The sequence below is a fragment of the Psittacula echo genome (genome assembly GCF_963264785.1).
Source record: "Psittacula echo genome assembly, chromosome: 4".
In the NCBI taxonomy this organism is placed as follows: domain Eukaryota; kingdom Metazoa; phylum Chordata; class Aves; order Psittaciformes; family Psittacidae; genus Psittacula; species Psittacula echo.
This window is the reverse complement of record NC_137738.1, coordinates 81940401-81965628: the sequence shown is the minus strand read 5'-3', so window position 1 is coordinate 81965628 and position 25228 is coordinate 81940401. Positions and strand designations below refer to the sequence as shown.

General features: G+C 36.9%; 1 protein-coding gene across 1 annotated transcript in view; it reads left to right on the top strand.

The window, feature by feature from the left end:
• The window catches only part of PRIM2 (DNA primase subunit 2), a gene marked incomplete at its 5' end in the record, with an annotated part of 101702 nt that overhangs the window by 10649 nt on the left and 65825 nt on the right, over positions 1–25228 (top strand). The window contains 2 exons of the mRNA XM_080616777.1: positions 11222–11317; positions 12137–12274. Of these exons, the coding sequence (XP_080472903.1) occupies positions 11222–11317; positions 12137–12274 (234 nt within the window). The remainder of the gene's footprint in view (positions 1–11221; positions 11318–12136; positions 12275–25228) is intronic.

Sequence of the window (25228 nt, the reverse complement as noted above, 5' to 3'; positions counted from 1 at the left end):
CTTCTTTCATTCAGTGAATTTGGCTTTTTCCTCAGCTGTTGCTCAATCCTTCTGTTCCCTAAAATGACAATGAACAAAACTTCTTTATTCATTGCCTTTTCATAGAACTTTTCTTATAGGAACTGTCACTTAGCTAATTCATTTTTAGATAACTGCCACATATTCTATGACCTTTAACTTCTAACTTCTGGAATAGGTCTGGCATGTTCATTTTGCTGTTCTCTGCTGTTTCTCAAATCGGACTAGGCTGCCTCTTCCTAACACAAAGTAACCCTCTAACTTACCCATCTCAGCATCTTGCATTCCTATTTCCTGTGTACTGACCTCTGCAGAACCAGGGCCTAGTTTTGCTCTTAAATTCTGGGAATTTCTGCCATGCCATAGTCTGCTTCAGTGAAACTGATGATGCACTTAGGCTGTTCATAATCTTTCTTCTGAAAACACTGGAGTTTTGAAGAAAATTTAACAATTCACTGTTTTCTTTTAACTTACCCTTTCTATGTTCTGTTTCTGTGGTGAGGGCAGTAGGATTCAGTTCTTCAAATTGTCTTCTTTTTCATGGATGTGTGGTATGGCCTTAACACTTACCTGATAGCTAAAAACTTTTGCTACTAGCTCTGTTTTCTGTTAGTTTTGTCTTTCCTATTTTCCTTTTTGGATGTTCTCCTAGCTTATATTTAGTATTGCAAAGCTGTACGTTTCCTTAGAACACCATTTAGTTTTTGGCACTGCCAGAAATATCTAATCTGAAGCCCTCAATCTTGAGATTCAGCCTTTTGTCTGCTTCGATTTGCATAATTTTAACTGTTCAAGACATACCACTTGTTCTTAGACATCAAATGAAAGATCTGTCCTTTCAGCAGCTGCAGCTGGAGGTTTCTGTATGTTGGTGATACATCTGATGTTGATTTGGAAGGTCCAGTGAATTTTTGGTTCCTTTCTACTTGGTTCTTGTGAAAACCTGCTGTGGAATTTCTTCGTCTTAACCAGTCAGACTGTCTCTCTCTCTCTGGGGAGTGTTCAAGGGTCTCCTTTTCACGTGTTGTTGCTTTCAAAATGCTACATATTTCTTCTAGTTCTATCCACTAAAGGGCGTTTTTTGTTGTTATGGTTTTGGGTTTTTTGTTTTGTTTTGTTTGTTTGGGTTTTTTATTTCCTCTTTGTATTTGCGTCCTACTTATAAGACAGACTAATCTTGCCTTCTTGTTTCTTCTTTTAGCCTTTATTTGTGTGTGGTGATTCGTCATTTCTCCGGGTGTCCTTTGTCATTTTTTAGTGGGGCAGCATCTTTTTTTTTTTTTTAATTATTTAAGTGCAGTGTCAGAATATTCCACCTGAAGCATTACCAATTCTAAGATGACACTCAAATGAAATTAATGTATTCTTTGCATCTTCCCCCTCATTTCTTTTCCCCTCACCCAAATAGTATCATATAGTGACTCCCAAGCTGGAGATGGGTAGGTCACACAACTGCTTTTCTCAGCATTCCTGGTTAGTCAGCTTTTCCTTTGTACAGAACTGGCTCAGATTTAAAACCTTGAAGTGTCTCTGCTGAAGTGCAGTCTTCAGTTTTAGACCAGATTCTCTTGTCTGATCCCATTCTCTAGAGCCTTTCCAGTGTCCTCAGCCTCGTAGCATTTAAATATGTAACCAGCACCTATTTTAATATGCAGGTTAGGAACTAAAATATTAAATTTTATTTTAAAATTAAATAATTGGACCTTGGCTTAGTATGTCCTTCTATTTTTGAATTAAATTCTGCCATTCACAGCTTTTCCAATTGGCTTTGCATCCAGGTTATAGGATATTCAGTGGAACTATTTGATGGTTTGCCTGTGAAAGTGTCTTATGAGAGTGGCTTTAAGGGCTTCTGATACAATATGACACCTAATTTTTCCTTATCCCTGAGGTCTGTTGCACTATCATAAAGGCAGTGAGAGTGACTGAACACAATTTGTTTTTTGACAGATCTGTGTGGGCTGTTAGTTGTCTCCTGTGTTTTTCTTAAGTGCTATCAGATGCATTGATTTCTTGCTGTACCTCTCCAGGAATTTAACCTGATACTCTGGAATGTGGAGTGCAATAGAATGTAAAGTTTTATCCTAATCTGTTTTTCAGTGATGTTCTGGTCATCATCTTGACTGTTCAGATATCCTGTGATCTCTGTTTCATCTTCAGACTGTTCATTCCTTAAACGCATTTCCTCTTTGCTGCTTCTGCAAGAAATTAAAATTAGTACTTATTATCATGTCTTTATCTGTGGTATAAAGATGATGTAAAATTGAGTTTAGATTCCCTGCAATGCTTCTGTTCTTTTATCTTCCTGCAGTGTGCAAAAGAAATAAACTTCAAAGTGCAGTATATTTCCTGAATACATCTTTCTATGTTGCTGTTTTCTCTCCACAGAGCATAAAAAAATCCTGTTTAAATTAGCTTAGAACTTCTTCACCTCTGAAAACTCTCTTGAAATCTAAAAAAATATACCTTCTAGGTTAGATGTCTTGTTTTAGGGTAACTGCCAGTTGTTGCAAAATTAACCATCTTAATTTTTTTAATGCTGTTATAAAGCACATTATCTTAATAAAATGCTTTGGACCGTAGTAATGGGGAATAAACAACAGATGGGAATAGTCAGCTGGGGGAGCTAATGCTCTGTAGTGCATATACCAGCATCTGAGATGAAAGACTAAAAACTGCAAAATAAAAGGAGAGAGCAAAATGCATTAGTGATATTTTTTTTTTCCACAGAAGCTCTTTCATGTTGCAGTTGAAGTGCTTTTCTAGCAGCTTTAAGCAGTAGAAATTAAACTTCTTTAATTTCCATTTTTATGATCAGAGCACTCCTATGAGAGACTTTCTGATATCACTATTACGCTTTCTTCAAAAGCATTTATCTCAGTAGTGGGGCAGTTGTATCAATATTTGTAGGTTAGCTTCTTGGGGAAAAAAAATGTTTTATGGCTGCCTTTATTAGGTGTGGGAGATTCTAAAATCAGATTTGGATTAATGAGAATGGGACTAGTTTGTGTTTTCAGTAAGGGCAGATATGGGTGAAAAAAAATACTCAATATTGTGTCTGGCCACTAAAACGCTGTGACTATAATTATTCATTTTGGTGCCAGGTGTATAAACCAAAATGATGTTCTCATTGGGTTTATGGGTTTTCTTTTCGTAAGCATGAAATAATATTTTTTTTCCCTTCCCAAACGGGATGGGGAAAAATGCTTGAAAGTGGAAACAGTCTGCAACCTAATTTTATTGTGTTTCAATTTAAACTATGACAAAGAAGTAACTATACCCAAATAGGCTGCTGTTTACATTTGTTAAGGAAATGGTTCTGAATTTTATCTTTGTTTCCAGCTGCTTGAATCTTCTGTTTGTCCCTTTCCTTGAAAACCAGTGACGCTTGTCTTAAAGGTGACAGCAAAAGTCAGAAGTGATGCATAGCTAAGTGGGAAATAGTGCCTAACTGCCAAAGTAAAAATACGTATTCTATCATGTAGCTCTATGCTTGAAGTCATAATAGAAACAAAATTGTATGTGGAAAGACTTAGAAGTAGTTTATTTTTTTCCCTTGTTTGTGGTTGTGTTTAGTTTTGTTTTTTGTTTGTTTGTTTTTTTCATGCTAGAGTTTGTTCAGTAAGACAGCAAAATGTATACCATTAGTGCTTTTACAAATGTAACAGGTTACTGTTGTCCTAGAGAACTTAAAGGAAGTAATACATTTCTCACTCAAGATTCAGGAGATAGATTTAAGTGAAACCAAGCAGGGGCTTTGTCACAGAGCTGACTGTTCCTTTTTTATAATTGGTTTTTGTTCCATATAAAGAAAAAAGAACCCTCACTGATATCTAGGTTTGTGGCTACCTCTTGTAGCTAACTGTAGTTACGTATTAGGGGAAGAAAATCCTAGGTAGACCTCTTTCCTCAGAAGTGGTAGCAGTGTGGGAATTCAGTTCAACCAGTATGTTGTACACTTCAGGTCATTGTACTGCAGTCCGAGGATTTGCTGGGCAGCTGGCAGGTCTGTTTGCAAAATAACACTGCTTTGCAGAAGACGTTACTAAGTGGCTGCAACCCAGAATAATTGGGTTGATTTCAAAGCAACCTGAGTATTCTAGTGAGCAAACATTGTGAGCAATGGGTAGATACAGAGTGAGGTTTGATTAAAACATCTAAGCTTAAAATGAATTGTAATATCTTCTTACAGACTTTCAAAATAAAGCTCAATTCACAGGAGAATATAAACACATCTCATAAATCTAAGAGGGAGAAGTTCTCTGGAAGGAGTGGAAAACATACGCTTGCCATTTTTTTGGTGCACTGTTAGGGTGGATGAGAAAAGGGCTCTATTTATCCTTCTCTAATGGATCTTTGAACTGTAAACATGACTTTATTATTAGTAATGGAGAAAACTAACATTTTGCTGCAGTAATTCTAGTTGTATGTATTTATTTGCACATATGGTGTCGGTGATGTTCTATAAAATTGTGAAATTAAGCAATAGATGTGATTGAAGAATATATAGCTACTGGGGATGTCCCTTTTCACCTTCATAAACATAATGAACAAGTTTGTAAATGATGCAAAATGCTAATTAAGAGTTTTAATATGGTAATCATCTCATTTTGATTGGAAGCAGATGTTGATTATCTGTAGAAATCTAAATGGACTTTTAGAAGATAGCTCTTACTGCTTAAAATTGACTTGTGAAACTAAACTAAAACACAAACTGTACAGTTACTTATGCCCCCTTTAGCACACTAGAGCACTATGATTCTTACTAAGTAGCTTTGTGTGGTTTATCATTTAAGTTACAGTGGACTCTAAAGGTCCTCTTAAGGTTGAATCTTTCTGTGCTGGGGGCTGTATGCACTCTTTGTGGTTTAAAGTATATCCTCTTCCTGCTTTGAAAAAGTGAACGTGCTTTGAAATAAAAATTGCAAAAAAGACTGCAATAAAAATGAGATGATGAATAAAACCATGTTGAAAACAACCAGGCAACACTTGGAATACAGTCTGAGTCCTGACGCCAATGTTCTGCTGTAACCCTGGATTTCTAAAGTAATATGAAGTGGCAGCTGTACCAGAAATGCAGTGGATAATGGGTATCTTCAACACCACATTCTTCAGCTTACGACAGAAGAGGTGGGAAGAGCACTCACACTTCTTGTGTGATGATGTGCTCTAGCACTTAGTAGTTGACCAGGTCACACGTGACTGCTTTTTGCCTATTGGCTTGGAAATGATGAAAGAAGAGCAACTCCTAACATGATCCTTGTAGATCCTTAGTTCTTAGCAATCAGTAATTTTGGATTCCTGGAAGAAACATTGTAAAGACAAGGAGAATGGTATCATCGAGTGTCTTCTTTTTCTATAAATATTTCAGATGTTCTTTTGGGGTATAAAGAAAGAGAAGATTGGGAAATCAATAATGCTTTTTGTAAAATGATGTCCATATGTTGTTCAAGAAGAAAATAAATTCGTTGAATAATGAAGGCATTAAGTTCTTTTGTAGTGGTTAAGGTTAAAATTGTTTCCAAAAATGAATTTATTCCTCACATAGCAGTGAATGCAGATGGTAACTTCAGAAAAGTTTATATTGTTCCTTAGTAAAGCAGCATAAAAGCTTATAGGATAGTTTGTGGAGGATGTAAATACACTGCAAGTAGAATTTACTAGCTGCTGTTTTGGATGTGAGTTTTATAAAATGGTCTGCAAACACTGAAATACTCTTCCCTGCTAATCCTGTGATTGAATCTAGAGAAACATTTGTTAGTAAGTTTCTGCAAAATTGAGTCTGATGTTAGCATTCTTATTTGTGAATGAAAGAAAACTTGTTGGCATATTTCTCATAAGGATCTTCCATTAGCTCCTCAGTAATGTATGACTTTAATATGTATGTAATATAACATGTATTACTACATACATACATGTATGTTTATATGTAGTAATTGTTTTGTTTAGCTTTCCTTTTCATGGATGTAGGGGAATGTTTGTCAGGAATGTAGGAAATTGGACCTGTGTCTGAGTTTTCTCTGTGATTATAGTAAGCATGAATTAGCTGCATACTTGAGGAAGATCCATAAAATGTCCTTTCCATGCCCACTCCTGACTTTAAAAAAAAACCCAAACAATGTTTCAGTCGATGGATAAGAATACGTAATATTCCAAGTACAGCCCTTTGTGTTTTAAGGGATGCCAGCAACCTGAACAAGAACTAAAATAGTAAGTTGTAGTACCATTGGAAATAGAATTTTCTTTTTAATTCATTGTGCCTGGCTAAAATGGAATTGATATCCCTTAAGAAGAGTCATCAGATTTTTGAACCTCTGAAATGTTTTAAAGTCCATGCCTGCTTTAACTGGTAGCACAGCTGGGAATGATGTCCTTTCCTAATCAAGCTGGTATTCATTAACTGGCCGAATACACTTTAAAGTTATATTCGTAAATTTAATGATATCTAAGTTAATATTTTTTATTCTAGTTCTAGCCTAGTTTGTACTGTAATGTGTGGCAATGGAGAAGATTGACTAAGAAATGATTGTTTTGTCTTTTTCATACTTAAAATTGAACTATAGTGTAGTATTGAGATGCTGATGCCATCCCTTTTTGAGAAGGGTGTTGTGCCACTTGAGTACCAGCTGCTCAAGCAAGTTCTAAGAAGTTCACTTTGTAAGGACACCAGCAGTGCGTGTAAACACCTGAAGCTGAGCCTTGGAAAAGGAAAGGACTTGTGCATTGAGTTCTTGTTCCTTAGTGGGAGACCTGCAAACAGCCGAAGTAAGCAGTTGTGCATATATAGTAGTACAATGTATGCATGCATCTTCATCTCTTCGTTGAAACGGAGCAGGGTTATAAAATGTATTTTGAAGTTTTTGGACTGGCTCACTGCCAGTGTTTGTTTAACCAAGGCTTACATATTAAATTATTCATATTTTAATCTAAATTTATGTGTCTTTGTGTTTCCGGGACAAATCTGTGATTAAAAGGCCATGAATAACCTGCATGTATAAAGCAAGAAAACTAGAAATAATGCAACTTGTCCCAAATCTGCGTCCTTCCTTTCCTCTCATGCCTTCCCTTTTCATGTTGTGATTTTTTTCCTTATTTTTTTAAGTCTTAAAAACTTACTATGAAGTGTTAAATTGTTTCAAACTACACTACATGACCCACTGTCATTGAAAAGGGAAGATCCTTTTCCTGGTGTTACTTTTTGCCTGTGCAAAGTAAAGAATGACTTGGTGATAAGCAGTTTTCGTTAAGTAAACTGGCAACAAATGAGGCAAAACTAGGGAGTTACTGCCTGTGGAGTGAGTTGAATCAGTTCAGTGTGAAGGGTCAGATGAGCACCAGGTGACACCCTCAGAAGAATTCTGTTTATTTATTTTTAGAATCTCCTGTATTTTATCTGGCAAACATCATTGAGCTCTGTGAAAAGTTACGCAGTTTGTTTATCTTTCTGATCTTGATTAGAATCTTAAAAGCTGTATTTAATTGTGTCTAATTTTTTAATGATTACTGGAAAGTGTTCTTGCAGGTGCCATTTTAGAAATGAGGTTATTAAATGTACAAATTTTAGTGTTCTTATTAAAATAAAAAAAAAATAAAAGGAAAGGAAAAAATCCCTTTCCAGCTTCCATGAACTAAGTAAAAATGGGGCTCATGTTTCATGATGCTCTGTATGCAGAGGTACAAGCATGACTCAGCTGAAAGCTTCAGTTTGAGTTCAGACTATAATGAGCTTATTTTTGTTGCACTGTGTCTTCAGTCAGTTTTATGCAGTTTTTCATGAAAATAGTGAAGTCATTAATGCCAATACCAATTATTTTTAATTTTCCAGTCTTTGGAAAAGCAAGTTTTATATTTAAATGCATTCTGGAGTCATCTCCCAGCTTTACTTAGGGGCTAGGAATATCCTTGTTTCTTCTTCTTTTCTCTCCATTAGCTGAAAACATGAAGGCAATGTGAATTTGGTGAAAAGGCAAGGAGCAAAATGTTGGTAGGGTTTGCCTGAAGTTTTGCCTGTGATAAGGTACATGTGGCTGTAAGACGTAAATTATTTAACAGCCTTACAATAATATTTATTTATATGATAAATATTGCTTTGCAAGAACATTTGTTTGTTTAGAAAATACAGTCAACACTGGTCATAATCTTATCTGTAGTTGTGGTCCATTAACCTGTTTAACTGGAGGTTTCACCAGGATCACTTTTACCCCAACAGTGTTAATTTTTTTGCTAGCGAAATGCAAGAAAATCTTAAATCACTGTGACTTTACGTTTGTACAAGATGTTATGGTCAAATGCCTAATAAGATTCTAGACAGCTTGTGAAGTTTGGAGTCAGTATAATTATTTTATATGTATATTAAGAGGTAAAGACACCTTGAAATCAAATGTAATAGTGAATTAAATAATTTTGTGGATGAAAATGAGCTAATTGGTTTTAGAAAAACAAAGGAATCCTTGCTTTTCTCCCTTCTCATTCTCCCCCAGTATTGCAAGCTTTATCTGTAAAGCAGTGACTGGATTGTTTTAATGCCTGTCTGTAAAAAAACAAAAAGAATCCTTGGCTTGGTTTCATGTTTTATTTAGTGAGATATCCTAGAAGAAATAATGCAATTGTAACCACTATAGCTATACAATATGTTTCACTGTTTTCATTTGAAGACAGTTTCATCGATGGTAGGCTGGGCTCTTGTAGGCAATTTCTACTGAGAAAGCATAAACCTGTTCTATTTGAAAAATGGAAGTTGCTATTCTGGAATTAAAATGAAAACTTTGGTCTGTACTAGGTGAAAGGCAAGCTTGCAGGCTCACGTGGTGACTTAGATTTATAGTTATTTAAACAAGAAATATATCATTTGGAAGGAGTAGCACTGTGTTAAATTTGTATATAGTTCCTGCATGTCATGTTTGAAAAGCTGGAATCTTTCAAAGACTAACACGAATGAGATCATTAGTGGGAGTATTTTATAGATAGCGTTTCCTCAAATTACTTGTACAAACACATTTAACTGTTTTGATACAGCTACTTTGCTAAAGAAAAATGTTCTCCATACAGCCTGTTTTTCTCTGAGCATTACGTTGTCACATGTGGAAATATAATGCTACTGTGTATTTCCTCTGTCTTCAAAGTTACATTCTTCTGCCTTGCTGGCAGCTTTATTATTATTCTTTAAAGCTGATTTTCCTGAGAGTGCTACAGTTGCATCTAGATCAAAATCAAGATGCAGACAGGGTAACCATAAGCCTTCTAGACATCCCTGCCTTGGCCATTTCATATGCATCCATCAAATCACTTTCACTGCTCCTCTAAGTTTGAAGTGAAAGAGGCCTTCCTATGACTTCCAAGAAAAGTAGGGTTTGGTTTTGTTTCATTTTCTCAGTCTGTCAACTGAGAAGAAGGAAAAAAAAATTAGATGCGTATTTAATTGCATAGAAGTGTTGGTCAACAAATTAGGTATTCTGTCCCATTCAGAAAAGAAACTGAACATCCCTTTCCATGCAGATAAATGATACTGAGCGTCTGTTTTATCTTGCGTTTGGAGTCTGGGTGGGTATCTAGTGCATTCGATTGCCTTGCGTTGGTTCCTGACGAGTCTCTAAAAGCTTGTCTTGGCTGTAGCCTTGTATCACCTCTTCATAGTTATTGGAGCACTGTCACACTTTGGTGACATCTGTATCCATCTATGTTTTGGGAAGGTATTGTGTGTTTCTTACCATTTAATCCCTTTCAGTCAGGGACTACTTCCATTGTACTTTATCAAGAACAATATTGTGCAAATATTTAAGACTTAGTTGCATGTAGTTAAGTTACTAGGTGTCACTGCTGGATTACCAGCCTGTATGATCTGTTTTATCAGAGTAGATTACTTAGATTTATTTTTTTTATTATTTCTCACTTTTTTCAGGTTTTAAGGACTGAGCTTAATCATGATTTAAGGCAGAACAAATTGATTCCAAATTTTGTTGTTGTTATTTTCTGTTGTATAAAACCCTGAAATGATTTATTGACTAGTAAAATCATTATAATGTACTAATTTTGTGTGGCTTTTCTGCTGCATTTGGTGCGCTATTAAGTAGCAAAAAAGCATGACACGTATAGTTATGTGTATGCAGTATTTTAAGTTTTTATAATATGAAGTGTAGCATTATCCATGGTTTTTCAAGCTAGAAAGTTTGGCTTAAATATTTCAAGTTGTTAGAGCATTGCTGCTTAATTTGCCCATTTCAAGAACTGGAAAAGCACTCACATTTATAGAACAAGAAGTATACCATAGATCACAGTATCATAGTATGCTAGAGATTGGAAGGGACCTCAAAAGATCATCTAGTCCAATCCCCCTGCCGGAGCAGGAACACCTAGATAAGGTTACACAGGAATGTGTCCAGGAGGGTTTTGAATGTCTCCAGAGAAGGAGACTCCACAACCCCCCTGGGCAGCCTGTTCCAGTGTTCTGTCACCCCCACTGAGAAGAAGTTTCTTCTCAAGTTTAAGTGGAACCTCTTGTGTTCCAGTTTGTACCCATTACCCCTTGTCCTGTCATTGTTTGCCACTGAGAAGAGCCTGGCTCCATCCTTGTGACACTCCCCCTTTATATATTTATATACACTAATAAGGTCCCCCCGCAGTCTCCTCTTCTCCAAACTATAGAGACCCAGCTCCCTCAGTCTTTCCTCATAAGGGAGATGCTCCCCTCCCTTAATCATCTTAGTTGCCCTGTGTTTTTTTCTTGTTTTGCTTTTTAAGTCTGGATTTAAAAATGAGCTGAAGCTCATGTTTTTGTCAAGAATCTGACAAAGTTGTTTAAGTCCTTACTAACTGCCATTGAGTCATCAGGCTTTATTTTAATGCATACAGTAAACCTTAGATGTGAGCAGGGTTTATCACAAGTTCTAATTTGTTAGTTTTTAAAAGGTTGACTTTTACAAAATGTGGTTTTGTGTTAATGCTTAAAATTATTATATTTTAAAATCTGCACTGCGGCTTCAGAAGGAAGGTTATTTAACACTATTGACCACTAGTGTTTTGCTGGTTTCTGCTTAATTATTAGTGATCACTTGCTGAATATGCATTTCTTTTTCCCTTATCAACGAAAGGAATGATATATTCACAGATACAGTAATCTTTTAGCTTGTGTTAATTAAGAAAAAACCAAAACAAACACCTTATTCTGAAGTATTTCAGCAGTTTTAAAACAAGCTCTTAATTTTAGATTAGTGAAGACATGAAAAATGAATTGGCAAATGAGCTGCTTACATCAACCCCTGGCTTCAGTATGGCTAAAGTAAAAGAACAAATATTCTATAAGGTAAGTAGAAACTGTCAAGTTCCACAGATTTTGCACTCATTCTCCTTCACTTAAACTTGGAGTTATTATGTTTATATAATACTATTGGTAACAGTTAATCGAAGTGTCTCAACTGAGACTATAATAAGAGCTTTTCTTCTTCATGTCAGTATAAAGGTAGAAGGGAGGGACTGCGAGTGAAGTGAGCTTTGAACTACTATTACTATCTTCTGTCCTCTTCTGCCATCCTTTGTCTTTCACCACAAAAATGGTCTTAAGTTTTAACGCTCCCCAGACAATTGTCTTAACTTGCCTGGCTGACACACTGTTCAGTTTGGAGGCATTCTCGAGCATCTGTTGCTGAAGCTGGGTTTGGTCTGAAATTCTTTTTGCTAGAGAGCAAAGGGAGAGGAAACGCCTGACTCTTTTTTGGAGTGAAGTTGGTTGGGTTCCAGATCTACTTCCAAGATATGTAGCTTTTCATGAATAAAATATTTCAAGTTTCCTGAAACAGAAGGCCACCAGACTGCCATTTTCAAATATCAAATCAGTAAGTGTGCAAAGCTACATAATTGGGCTAATAATCATAGATACAAGCTTTAAAGTAGCTTATTTTGCCTAGCTGCATGACCTTCTGCAAGTAAACAATTTCTCCACCAAAATAAGATCAGCTATTCCAAAACCAACGCTTAATTTCAAACTATTTGCATTTTGCCTGGATAGAGTGCTAAGAGAGAGAATGACTTAAAGCTGTACTGATCCATCTTGAATCTTAAGGTTGTAAACATTGTTACTGCATTATCTTGCTATTCTACAATGTGGGGTTTTCTTCTTTCTCAGGTTGGACTTGCAGATGCTGTGGATCTGTTTAGAGCCAGAAGAGTGTTTATTAAAGACGGCTTTGCATATGTGCCACTTAAGGATATCGATGCAATTGTTTTGAGTAACTATAGAACAAAGTTATCTAAAGCACTGGCGGTAAGTCTGATACTGATTTTTACAACTTTCGTTGCATCGTTTAGTGACACTCTTGGGCAAAGACCTTTTTGATTTTTAAATGTATGTGCTTCCATCTGAAGAATACCAGAAACCCTGTCAAAAATGCTGGCAGCACTAAAAAATTTTGTTATGAGCTGGAGTTTCATTACTTAAAAATGGAACTTAGCATGTGATGTGGATGGTAAATAAATGTCTCCTAGAGGATTTTGAAATTGTTTCCTACATAGAGAGTAACATGACTTTTCATTCATAATGTGAGCCCCATACACATGACTGTGTTTTTTTTCTCTTTGTACCAGTATTTTCTTGCAGAACATTTTGCAACATTTGTTTTGTTGAAACAAGCAAAATACTGATTTGTGGTTTGTTGTGGTTTTTTTTTTTTTTTTTTTTTCCTGCTTTCATAATGAGAACTAAAATGAGGATAAGTCAGAACATGTCAGGGAAAAATGAAATCTTCATTGTAGGAATGCTTCAGGTATCAAATCTAGTTAGGACACATAGTAAATACTGTATGTGAATGTTTTCCTGTTAGTAATTTGGTGATGAATTTAGGAAATGCTAATTTTACAATACCAGACTCTTCACAGGGTTAAAAAGTTGGTGATCATGTAGAATGCACAGAGCTTTAGTCCTAAAAAATACACCACTGGATAACTTGAAGACAGTTCAGATTGCTTTAAAAAAATGGTTTCAAAGCCTTACATTGCCATGCCGCATTAATATCCAGGTTGACTGTGTTTAGTAAACAAACACTCTGAAGTAAAAAGGCATTCCTTTAAGAAGCTGTCAGTATGCTGATTTTATAGTTTGTTAATTTTGAATATAACCGGAGTCTATAAAATTATTTAATGTGAAGTCGAAAATAGTGATACTCTTATGTCTACATATACGTTAGTACTCTTTAATACAACTGTAACTAGAGACACCTCAGCTGATGCATAACGTTGTTGCTGAAAGCTGATAACGCTTGGGTAGGATTTAAAAGCAATGAATGTATTCTATAGAAATATGGCTAAGTACACATGGTTATCAGCATCTATTTAAAATACTTTTGTGAAGTTTCTGGATTTTGCCTCTTGTGTGAGTATTTGTTGTGGAGTTTAAGCTGAAAAGTCTGAAAAACAGAAGGAACTGTAATTAGTTGGCTCTCTGACTTTTAAGTTGGAGGAAAAATGTGCAGCTTTTTTTACAAAGTCATGGTATCTTATAATTTTGTTTAACCCAGATTACTTTGTTAAAGCCAATAGCTGCTTTATAGTGAAGGAGTGCTCTATATTGCCCTCTGTAATCAGGGGTTAGAAACTGTAACGCTCTTGCAAGTGTGGAAAACTATCTTCTATAGAACTGCTGTGTTTAAAGTTATTGCAGTATTTCAGGTTTGCATTAGTTTTTTAGTTTTAATAGATATATTTTGCTAATGAAAGTTTGCCATATATTCAGAGTAAGGAGTAAGAGAAGATTAGTGGTGTCCTATTCCAAAGCTCCTACTTGAATTTCTGGGGTCTTGATTTACTGATTTACAAACTAATTTAGTTTGAGAAATGACATTTAATAGCTGTTTCAGCTAATTTTAGCCAGCCCAGTGTACTGTTGAGAGATGCTGGGAATATTATTGAGTCTTTTGAAACAAAGGCTAAAAATCAGAGGTCAATCTAAAGTTCTGTTACCCCAAACAGGCATAACTGGACTTGAAAGCCTAACGTGGTAGCTGGATAATTGGTGTAGTTTTCACTGAAACAAAACTTAATCATCAATTACTGTCAATCAATTACTGAAATTTCTGTGAAACTAAGAAAACATGGGTTTTTTTTAAAGAAAGCATTGTACATAAGGAATCTTTTTAAAATCTGAAGATGGTAACCATTGCTGTTCCACAACATAGAAATCAGGAGGATGATCTTTAATCTTTTCCTCAGGCTTATCTGAAGAGGCATATTTTTAATGGAAGTTATAACACAGTGGCACATTTCCAGTATTGTTTGTAAAAAGTTGTTGTTGAAATACTATTTGATCTAGGCCTAAGTTCTGCAAGTACAGCTGGTTTAGAGGTGCTTGGCAATGCTTTTGCAGCACATGGATGTTTGTACATGTCTGCTGCAAAGGAAAAATCAAGCAAGAGAAATGTGCTGAATTTTAGGCACTATGGTAGTATAGAGGTCTTTATGACTTTGCACAGAAGTTGTGCATCATGGCCAGATTTAATTAAGAAGTAATAGACCCTTCTTATTTAATTTGTCTCTTAATTAATGTATTTGACAACATTACCACTTTGGTAAGCATTATTTATGTGTGCTTTTGGGAGCATGTTTTAGTATTTTTGCAGCATCTGGCTATTTACAGTTTGTTCTCAGCACTTTCTAATGGCCAATCCTTGTTTTATTAGAATTTGAGAATTAAAGATCTTAAGGGTGTGATAAACCAAATTAGGCCTGAATGCTTTTTCTAAAGAAGGGGTATGTATTTTCACAGGGTCGTAAAGTTAGGCTAAATACTTGTATCTTCTGTGGGGTAGTTTGACTTTGGCCAGTACTTCTGGCTTTGTCAGCCTCTTACAAGCTTCTAAGGGACAAAATACTTTGAATATAGATAGTGGAAAGACGATCTTTCAGGCACGTAGCTCTGCGGAAACTTTTTTTACAGCTGTCATTAGTAGTTCAATTCTTCAATGTTAAAGCAGCATAGTTTTCCATTGTGGGTTGTTTATGTGGTGTTATTTGTACTGTGATGCATGTTTTGCCTCTTGGACATTGTCTGGTACTATTCTAAGCAATCACACACACAGATTTTTAGAAGGAGTTATCCCTACTCAGGAATGATTTTATGATTAAGGCCTGGCATGTCTTTTTCAAGGTCTTCTGAAGCTGTTACACTTCATGGGAGTGTGCTAAAGCTACTCTTCCTTGTTCTCCAAAGCGCAGAAAAATTCGGTTGGTTGCCCTGCCTTATTACATTACTCACTACATTGCAGGCTCATGTTGCCACCATCCTGCATGTTAGAGGATGATTCTAACTGGATTATAAAGGAGGAATATAATGATAGTGAATTGATGTGTTGATACTGAGCTTTCAGAGAACAGTAAATAATTCATAGTGCTGACTTCTGCTTTTAAAAAAAGTTTTATGTTGACACTGACACAAATTCAATTTAGTCAGAGTTATGCTTTAATCACTTACTAGTCAACGAAGCAGTCATATGTTTTGTTTCATCCCTTAAAAATAAGTTTGACATCTCTACTGGCAATTCCTTGAGGCTCAGTAAGAGGGGGAGTTAATACTAGTCAAGCCTTCTTGACAATTGCAGATGCAACTGAAGAAGTTCATTTTATGTGCAAAATCAATACTGCAAGGACCTTCTTGCTGTATTCTGTGATCCATTTGATAGTAAATAATTTCCTTTGTGCCATTAATGATGATTAAACTGTAGAAAACTTAAACATTTTCCGTACTTCATGTAAGTTGTAGTATTAGCTCTACAATTGTTTTATAACTTAAAGCAAACTTTTACTAATTCAAATTGCATTATATTTTATTCATGAGGGTTTCACTGTGTTTATGCTAATGCACAAACATTTCTGCAGTAATGCTGCGCTGCATTTTGGTAATTTCAGTTGTAGTCATGTAGTGAATTTAGGTTGTGAAATTATTGGCAGGCCAGGATCGCCTTTTTTCTGAGGATAACTGTTTTAATTTTTGATTTCTTGAAATCGGAAGATTTGGCTTAGTGTTCTGATCAGGATACACAGACCTATATCAGAGCTGTGTTATACTCAGTACTGCACAAAGGAGGACTGCTCTGGAGAAATCTGAAGTGGGAGAGAATGGGGAGAGGACAGAAGAGGCTGCTGAATCATTGCCTGGGACTGGCCTTTATCAGCAGTGTCCTCAAATAACTGAGAAAATGACTTCTATTATGTTGGTAGTTGTCTGACTTGTTTGAAGAGGAGTTCTGCTCTGTGTGGGTAACTGCTAAATACTGAAAAACCTGATGCTGGGCCACCTCCTTTAGTGTTTCAATCAACGAAATTGAATCATTGCATCAGTCTTAGCAAAAGTTACAGTTCAGAAAGTGTTTTGTCCTTAAGTTTTAGTGCTTGTTGAACATTACATTTTAAAGCTATAAGCAAATGATGCTTGGAGTATTGTGTGCAGTTCTGGTGTTCTCAACATAAGAAGGACATGGAATTGTTGGAACAAGTCCAGAGGAGGGCCACGAGGATGATCAGGGGACTGGAGCACCTCCCCTATGAAGACAGGCTGAGAAAGTTGGGGCTGTTCAGCCTGGAGAAGAGAAGGCTGCTTGGAGACCTCGTAGCAACGTTCCAGTATCTGAAGGGGGGCTATAAGGATGGTGGGGAGGGACTCTTTCATTAGGGACTGTAGTGATAGGACAAGGGGTAATGGGTCAAAACTTAAACAGGGGAAGTTTAGATTGGATATAAGGAGGAAGTTCTTTACTGTAAGGGCGAGGAGGCACTGGAATGGGCTGCCCAGGGAGGTTGTGAATGCTCCATCCTTGGCAGTGTTCAAGGCCAGGTTGGACAGAGCCTTGAGTGGCATGGTTTAGTGTGAGGTGTCCCTGCCCATGGCAGGGGGTTGGAACTAGATGATCTTAAGGTCCTTTCCAACCCTAACTATTCTATGATTCTAAATGCTTGAGAATGTGTAAATGTTACTGTGTAGCATGAGGGCTTTTATTGTGGGTTTGAAGACTTTATTTTACAAAGACTTATAATTATTGATCGTAGCATAACTGAACTTCCCATTCATAGTCTAATGGTGTTTTTTTCAGTAGATTTATCATACTTGTGTTCAAATTCAGCCCCTTTTTCTGCTATCTTGAGCATAGTAATTGAAGTGGTAATTTGGCTGATCTTTGAATTATAACTACTGCAAAAAGTTGATTTTGTGAAAATCATAGAATCATAGAATAGTTAGGGTTGGAAAGGACCTTAAGATCATCTAGCTCCAACTCTCCTGCCATGGGCAGGGACACCCACTAGACCAGGTTGCTCAAAGCCACATCCAACCTAGCCTTGAACAGTGCTAGGGATGGAGCATTCACAACTTCCTTGGGCAACCTGTTCCAGTGTCTCACCACTCTCAGAGTGAAAGAATTTCCTCCTTATATCTAACATAAATCTCTCCTGTTTAAGTTCAAAGTCATTGCCCCTTGTCCTATCACTACAGTCCCTGATGAAGAGTCCCTCCCCGGCATCCTTGTAGGCCCCCTTCAGATACTGGAAGGCTGCTATGAGGTCTCCACACAGCCTTCTCTTCTCCAGGCTGAACAGCCCCAACTTTCTCAGCCTGTCTTCATAGGGGAGGTGCTCCAGTCCCCTGATCATCCTTGTGGCCTCCTCTGGACTTGCTCCAACAGCTCCATGTTCACCTTATGTTGAAGACACCAGAACTGCACACAGTGCTCCAAGGGAGGTCTCACGAGATGACAGCATATGGCAGAATATTATAGCAGAACATCACACAGGATTTTAACAGTCTGCAAATTAAAATATTAACTGAACAGAATGCAAACTGATTGTCCTGGGTTCAGCAGTAGCAGTCATTTTTCTCTTTCTCAGTAGCTGGTGCAGTGCTGTGTTTTTGACTTTCGGCCTGGGAACAGCACTGATAACACCAGTGTTTTAAGTTGTTGCTCAGTAATGTTTACCCTGACGAAGGACTTTGTGAGTCTCATGCTCTGCCAGGGAGGAGGGGAAGCCGGGAGGAAGCAGAGACAGGACACCTGACCCAAACTAGCCAAAGAGGTATTCCATACCACAGCACGTCATGCCCAGTATATAAATTGGGGGCAGTTACCCAGAAGGGGGAGATCACTGCTTGGTCGGGCTGGGTATTGGTCAGCAGGTGGTGAGTGGTTGTATTCTCTTCCCTCATTATTTCACTTATCTTTATTATTACTGGTGGCAGCAGTAGTGATTTGTGTTATACCTTAGTTACTGGGCTGCTCTTATCTCAACCCGTGGGAGTTACATTCTTTCGATTCTCCTCCCCATCCCTCCGGGAGCTGGGGAGGAAGAAGGAGGGGGAGTGAGCGAGGGCTGCGTGGCTGAGTTGCTGACTGGGCTTAAACCATGACACTGATACCATAAGAAATCAAGATTCCCATGTTAATATGTACAGTCTTGATAGCATGTGTTTCTTCTGAATTGAATGTCTACACTTTTTTACTTTGCAGTATGATCTTGTGTAATCTGATGAAATGCCTACAAATCAAATTGTTGGGTTTTGAGGACTTAGAAAAAGAAGACTTCACTGCTACTTTCTAATTTTTGTGGGTTTTTTGTTGTTGTTGTTGTTGTTTTTTGTTTATTCTTTTACTTATGTGGGATTTAATCTTCAAAACTGTTAGAAATGTGCATCAAGTTGCTTCTAGCTTTTCTGATCTTTGTGATGATTTGTCTTTTAAAATTAAATATTAGACAGATATGCTATTTCAGTTGATTTATGCTGTATTTTCAAAGGACCTGCTAATTTTGGAAAAGTATCAGTATACATAGCACTATCTGCAAAACGTTTTCTTCCTAAAACACCTACATTTTCAAGCAGTGAAGCAGAAAGCTTTATGTAGTGGCATTAATGTTGAGAAAGTATGATTGATTATGGTCTTGTCACTTGAAATTAGTTTCAGGTGTTGTGTTCCCAGTGTTAAGTTAAAGTAATTCACTGTAACATAAATGGATGATTTTTATAATATGCACATACAAGGTTAGTGAGCTAATAACTTTGGCAGTGCAGGGTAAAGTGATTACAGTGACTGTCCTCTGAGTCCCTCATGAAAGTTTGCTGCAAGAGTGTTGGCAGAGAAGCAGCTGGTGTTCATTTCTGAGTAGTGTTGTATGGTAAGGTCATTGTCAAAGGCACAGGTCTGCTGAAGAAAATGATGATATTTTGAGTGGGAGAAGTAAAATCAAGGGAAGTGATTTTGCGCCTGTGTTTGTGCCAAAGGGAGTTCAGACCTGTACATAGAATGGTTACCTGTGAGACAGGGAAACTTGCTGGACCTTCTTTTTGCCATGGCCTCTGAGTTTTCCCATTGTTGGCTGTTTTCTGAAATCAATTCTAGTGTTTTATCTTCTGCTAATTGAAGTATATGTGTTTCTTTTAGAGACTGCTTAGATTGCTAGCATGAAGTAATTATAAATAATATTAGGAGGTTAAATGAAATTTGACTATATTCAGTGCTTTTCTATTTCTTCTCTCTGCTTCTTGCATGTACTACAAAGTCCTCAAGATTTTAAGTACTAAATTTGCAGCATAAACAATTGCTGTGATCTCTGCATGATCCTGTTTGGTTTCATTTGTATGGAAATACTTTCACCTTCAAATCAATATGGGTGTTTCATGATAATAAAACTAATGAAGCAAATTCTGCAGGATTTGAAGGATGTGGAAAGCTTACTTAACTGTTGAGATGTTCCCCAAATTTCAGAAAAACTATTGAAATAGAATATATAAGAAGTACAGCTTTATTTCTATGTTGTGTGATAGATGTGATGACCCGGAAATGCATCAGTTAGTATAGTACCTGTCTAATGTCACACGACAACATGTTTATTAACATGTGGGTAACAGTAATTTGAGAATGAGGCAAGTAAGAAAGAACTGTAATGCCATATGTGGTTGGTAAGTAAACAAAAATCTGTGTTTCAGGATGACACTGTTAGAAATTAAGAGTTTTCTCCTGATTTTATTCTTAGAAACTAGAGTTTTCTCCTGATTATATATTCTTATGGCCTTTGGTGACCCACAGGCAGTTGCTTTGTGATAGCTGTAGATAATCTGGGGTTGGTTTACACCTGAGTTAATGACAGATTATTTCATCAGCTATGTTCTGGCTTTTTCTTGGAGAAAACTAGGTAAGTTTCTGAAGCTAACTGGTAGCAATCTAGCTGATGTTTACTTTGGCCACCAATGGAGCAGGACTGGAGTGACACAGGGAGCTATCCAAACTGCCTGTGAAGATGTATCTAGGGTGTTTCTCAGCCTTCCACTGCTTCAGTGTGGAATGAGACTGATTTGTGTCTCCATTTGTTTCTTGGGGAAACTTGATTCATATCTCAATCATGCTAGCTGAATTTGTTTGGTGATAGTGGGGACTTGGATTTCTCACCCATCTGCAGATTGACAGAGGTTCATTATTGAGATCCAAGTCAACCACTTAATGTTTTTTATTCGTGGTTCAAGTGACACAATTTATCTACCACTGCTATGTACAGTAAATCAAAAACTTACATTGAAATTAATATATTGAATCTTGCCTACAATGTTGTAGGATTCTGTAAAGGAGCATAAATCTTATTGTGCTTTGTCTAAACCACTTCTTTCAAGTGTTGTAGTTGCTTTTAGAACACAACAGTTATTTACTGGGCTTAATAAATGGATTCTTAAATTCATGATTGTTGAATATTGCTGCCTCACTGATGCTTTTGAACAAACATGGTCTAATCCCGACAGTTACATTTTTATAACATTTCTAAGGAGTGTGCCACTTTTGTCCTAACTTTCAAATTGTTTATGGCTTAAACTTTGCATGTATCTATGCTAAATTTTCAGTTCCTGTAGAATATAAATAATATGTTAATTCTTGCTTGCCTCATTGTCCAAATTGCTCTGGTAATTCATTTCATCACTGCTGTTAGCCAAATTAAAATTTCTCCTGTTTGAAAGCTTTGTGGCATACATGCCCTTGCCCAGTTCTTAAAATTGGACATTTTCTTGCTCCAGCTCATCCTTTCTGCTAATTTCTAGTGTTGTGTGTTGAAAGAAATGTGGGTTCTCCCAGATTTCTTCATTACACTTTAGAGTGCCAACCTTGTATGTGCTTTGCTCCCTTGCTAAAAGCTGTTTTGGAAGTAAAGGGGAGAGGAACTTTTTGAAAACTTAGCCATGTAATCCTGAGAGGTTGGGTATGATGGAAAAATCACAAACAATGCAAGAGTAAATGCACCTGCATTTACCATGGTGATTTTTCATCATTTCCATTGTCTGTAACCCTTGCTTCTCATGATCTTTGTTTAGATGTTATATTTTGGCTAATATATTGCACACTTTTATAAACCTACTGTACAGGTACCCAGAAAGCTGCACCTTGTTTATAAATAATATTTTATAGCATACCAACTACAGATGCTTGTAGGACTTGCTGTTGTGAGTAGTCACAATGGAATCAATAGGTCTTATAGCTGTTGAAAGTAATGTGTACAGCAGCCTAAGATTAAGCGTTCAAGAAAAAACTGCAGTCACGCAAGTTATTTTGAGACCTAAATTAAGCTGTAGTGTCTTAAGTTACAATTACAGGTTGAATTAAGAATTTGGATTAACAACAGAAATGCTTAATGCAAATTTATGTAGCAGGCAAAAAGAAATAGTTTGAATCACTAAAAATTGTTATGACCACCCTTCCAATTACATCTTTCTTTTTTCTTTTTTTTCATTTCTCTGTGAAATGTGGAGAATTGCTGTTCTCCTGAGTAAAGTTTTATGATATCGTGTATGCGATGTTAACATGTTTTTCCCATTCCTGCTAATGATAAAGATCTGCTGGGGAAGGACTAAGTCTTAAACACTTTTTTTCAATCAGAAAGAGAAATGGGAAATGACTGTCAGTAGCTCAAAGTCAGATGCGAAATAAACTGGACAACTGATAGTTGTATCAGATGACACTTGGTAATTAATGTATAGAATCTTTATAGAGGTTGGAACACTTCTTTAAGCAGTATGTGTAAGAATAAAGTATGTGCAAGTCTCATCTCAGAAACGCCTTTGCCAAGATATGTTTAAAAGAAATCCTGCTGTAAGACTAGTTTAAAAAAAAAAAACCCACATTAATTTTACTGGTTACACAACTCTTTTAAGAAAAACTGTAGCAGTATGTGTTTGTTTCTTTTTTCTTTTTTTTTTTTTTTGTCATACTTTATTGTTATTTTTTAAACTGTTTTAAATATAGATGAAGTAAGTATTTTTAGAAATGCTAGTCACTGTTGCTGTTGCAGCAGTTGTTTTCTGGTTGGTCTCATTGTATAGCCTTCCATTTTACTGCAATTTCCCAAAGAGAATCTGGTCTGTTAATGTATTTCTTCTGCAATTAATTGCTAATCTGCATTTTTATGCTAGAGAGGAAGTGGTAATTTTTTGTGGCTCTTGTAAACGAAGATTATTTGTCAGAATATTTTTTCCTGGTAATAGGAGAGCAAGGTATGTGTCAGAGGCAGTAGAGCTGAGCAGAATCTTTATAATAAAAACATGCTCTGGCATCTTATGAGCAGTTTGTACAGGCCGTCACTGAAATTGCTGGGGTTCTGTCTTCCTGAAATCTTGAAACGTGATTTAATTAGCCTGCAAATACACAGCTTAGGATAGTTAAACTTGGCTCTAATAGTGTTGGGCCTGTTGGTGTACAACCTGGCCCACTCCCTTCCCAGCTGTGGCTTCATTTCATACCTCTGGCTTGTGAAGAAGCGGATCCTTACTTGAACAATGACTTGCCTCCAGGAGATCATCAGGTGCCTCTGAAGTGCCTGTACCCTGCTGCCAGGTTCCTACTGGATCTTCACTTCCTTTTCTCCTAGAGGCTAGCAACTTACCTGCCTGAGGAGGGTACTGGTTTGTCCCTGAATATCTCTACTGCAGTGATGCATTTAAAAATTTGGTAATCGGTGGGTGTCTTATGCGCAACTGACAGCCTCGTCAGCTCTTTACTTGTTAAGTCTCTCTTGGGTACCGGACACAGACTGTGGAAGCTGTGGGGTTTTTTGGGGTGGGTGGTTGGTTGAGGCTTCTTTTGGTTATACTTCCTGCTGGATTATATCATGTTATTTTGTAGTTCACTCCTAAACATTTTTTGCCAAATTCCTAAATTTCTGACCTACAGGGAAATACTCAGCTACCAGTGCAAGCTACCTCTCACTAGGGAGCGTGCTTGCTAGTTAATTTTCCACTCCTTATTGAGGAGTGTAGCCTTGCATTTCCACAAGAGGTGTACTGTATTTTATATATGTATATCCAGTTTTCTCATGGCACCTGTTCAGCTTGAAGGAAGGTATGAACTGAAAGTTGGATGTGCAAACGTTACTGAGTGAGCTTTTCTTAAGAGAGGCCTTGTGCTGCTGTGTTCCACCTTTACAGGTTTCCCTTAATCTGTCATTGTTTCAAGCCTGCCTATACTCAGAAGCACGGGAGTCCCAAAAGATCATAGTAACTTCATGTGGAGCATTTTGACGTCGCTGTTGTTAAATACGAACTCACTCCTCTAAACGAGATAACAAGGTTTTATTGAGGGACAAAGTCAATAAAGCAAAAGAGACAGCACTGAGCGCATGACTGTAGGCAGAGGCGAAAGTGATTAGTATTTGTTACAGGTTTATATACTTTAAGACTCCTCCTCTTGGCATCTGCGCACTGCTCTCTGGTGATTGTAGGCAGGGGTCTTGAGGATGAAGTAAGCAGCCTTCCTCTTGTGAGTAGGGGTCTTCAAGATGAAGTAAGCAGTCTTCCTCACAGTGTACTTTTCACCTTTGGCACAGTTGGACGCCCCAGTAATCACAAATTAGCTGAAACCAGCCATATCTATAATTCTTCTGATAACTAGCAAAGATTTGAAACAGTGTGACCTTCCTGCAGAAAAGGAGTATCCCGAGCTAGCAGATGTTTGGGAGGCTCTGTCTCTAAACTAACTGAAAAGTAGAAGGATGGTGTGAAAATAACTCATTTAGGTTTAATGGGGCCACTAAATCCTGTTATCTCAACACAAACCTACAACACAAGCATTGTTCTTTGAAGCTACTTTAGAAAACTAGTGTGAAACAATTAACTCATGTTTAGTGGGGCCACTGAATTCCACAGACTTAAAACATAAACATTGTTCTCTTTCTACAACCTAAGTTAAGCTAAAAAGTACTTTAACTCTATATTTTCCAGGCACTAGCTTTTCTTATATCAAGCCCCCCCTCTTCTTTCTTTTACCTCTACAAATTCTTTTGCTATGTGATTCTGTTTTGCTCGAGAGTTCTGGCCCTTTTTAACTTGTTGTCTAATCTTGTGCCTTTAGCGAGCTTTGTTTCTGTTATTGTAAACTCGTAGTTATATCCACATAACCACACCTATGATTTGCGAAAGCCAATACATTTATGTGTTTATCACACTGTCAACTGAAATGTCTTTGTCTGAAGTGGCTTTCTTTTCTCTTGAGGTGTGTAAGGAGGAGGTGGTTTTGTAGCAGTAATCTTTACATTAGTAGGCATGTCTGTGTGACTTTAGCTGGGCTGGATTTTGTTATTCTTTTTGGTTCTTCTATTACTTTGAAATAGAAGACCAGGAGAGGTTTTCATAGCTTCTGCATGAGTTAGGTATGTTTGGTAATCTGTCAAGGTTAAGTATATATGTAAATGTTTTGTATTGGCTCATCTGCCTGATGGTGCCTCATCTGCCTGAGGGAGTGCCCACGAAAGTGTACTGCAGTACAGATGTTTTGTAGTGAAAATGGATTTTGAAAGACATCAATGGATTTATTCAGCACCCAAAGTCACAGGAGAGTCTCCAAATATAAGTGAAGTTTTGTAAAAGCTTTTATGTGCTCTGTAGATTTTGAAAGGATACTGAATTAGCTGTTCAGTGTCTGAGTTGTAGAAAGGCAGAAAATGAGAAGAAGTATCAGGGAAGAACAGACTGGCAAAGATATACATCTTCAATTTACATGTTGCTTGTGAAAGAGCTTTTTAGCTGTATTTTTTTCTGCATTTTTGTAAACAAATTCATGTAAATACTAGGATCTTTGTGTTTGTAAGAACTGATGTTTAATTTAAATAATCTGTAGTCTTGAACAAATATCAGAAAGGGCTGGATTTTTATCTGTTGCGAGTTAAGCAAAATGACATGGTTTATTAATGACTACAGCCTTTGTTTATATATATA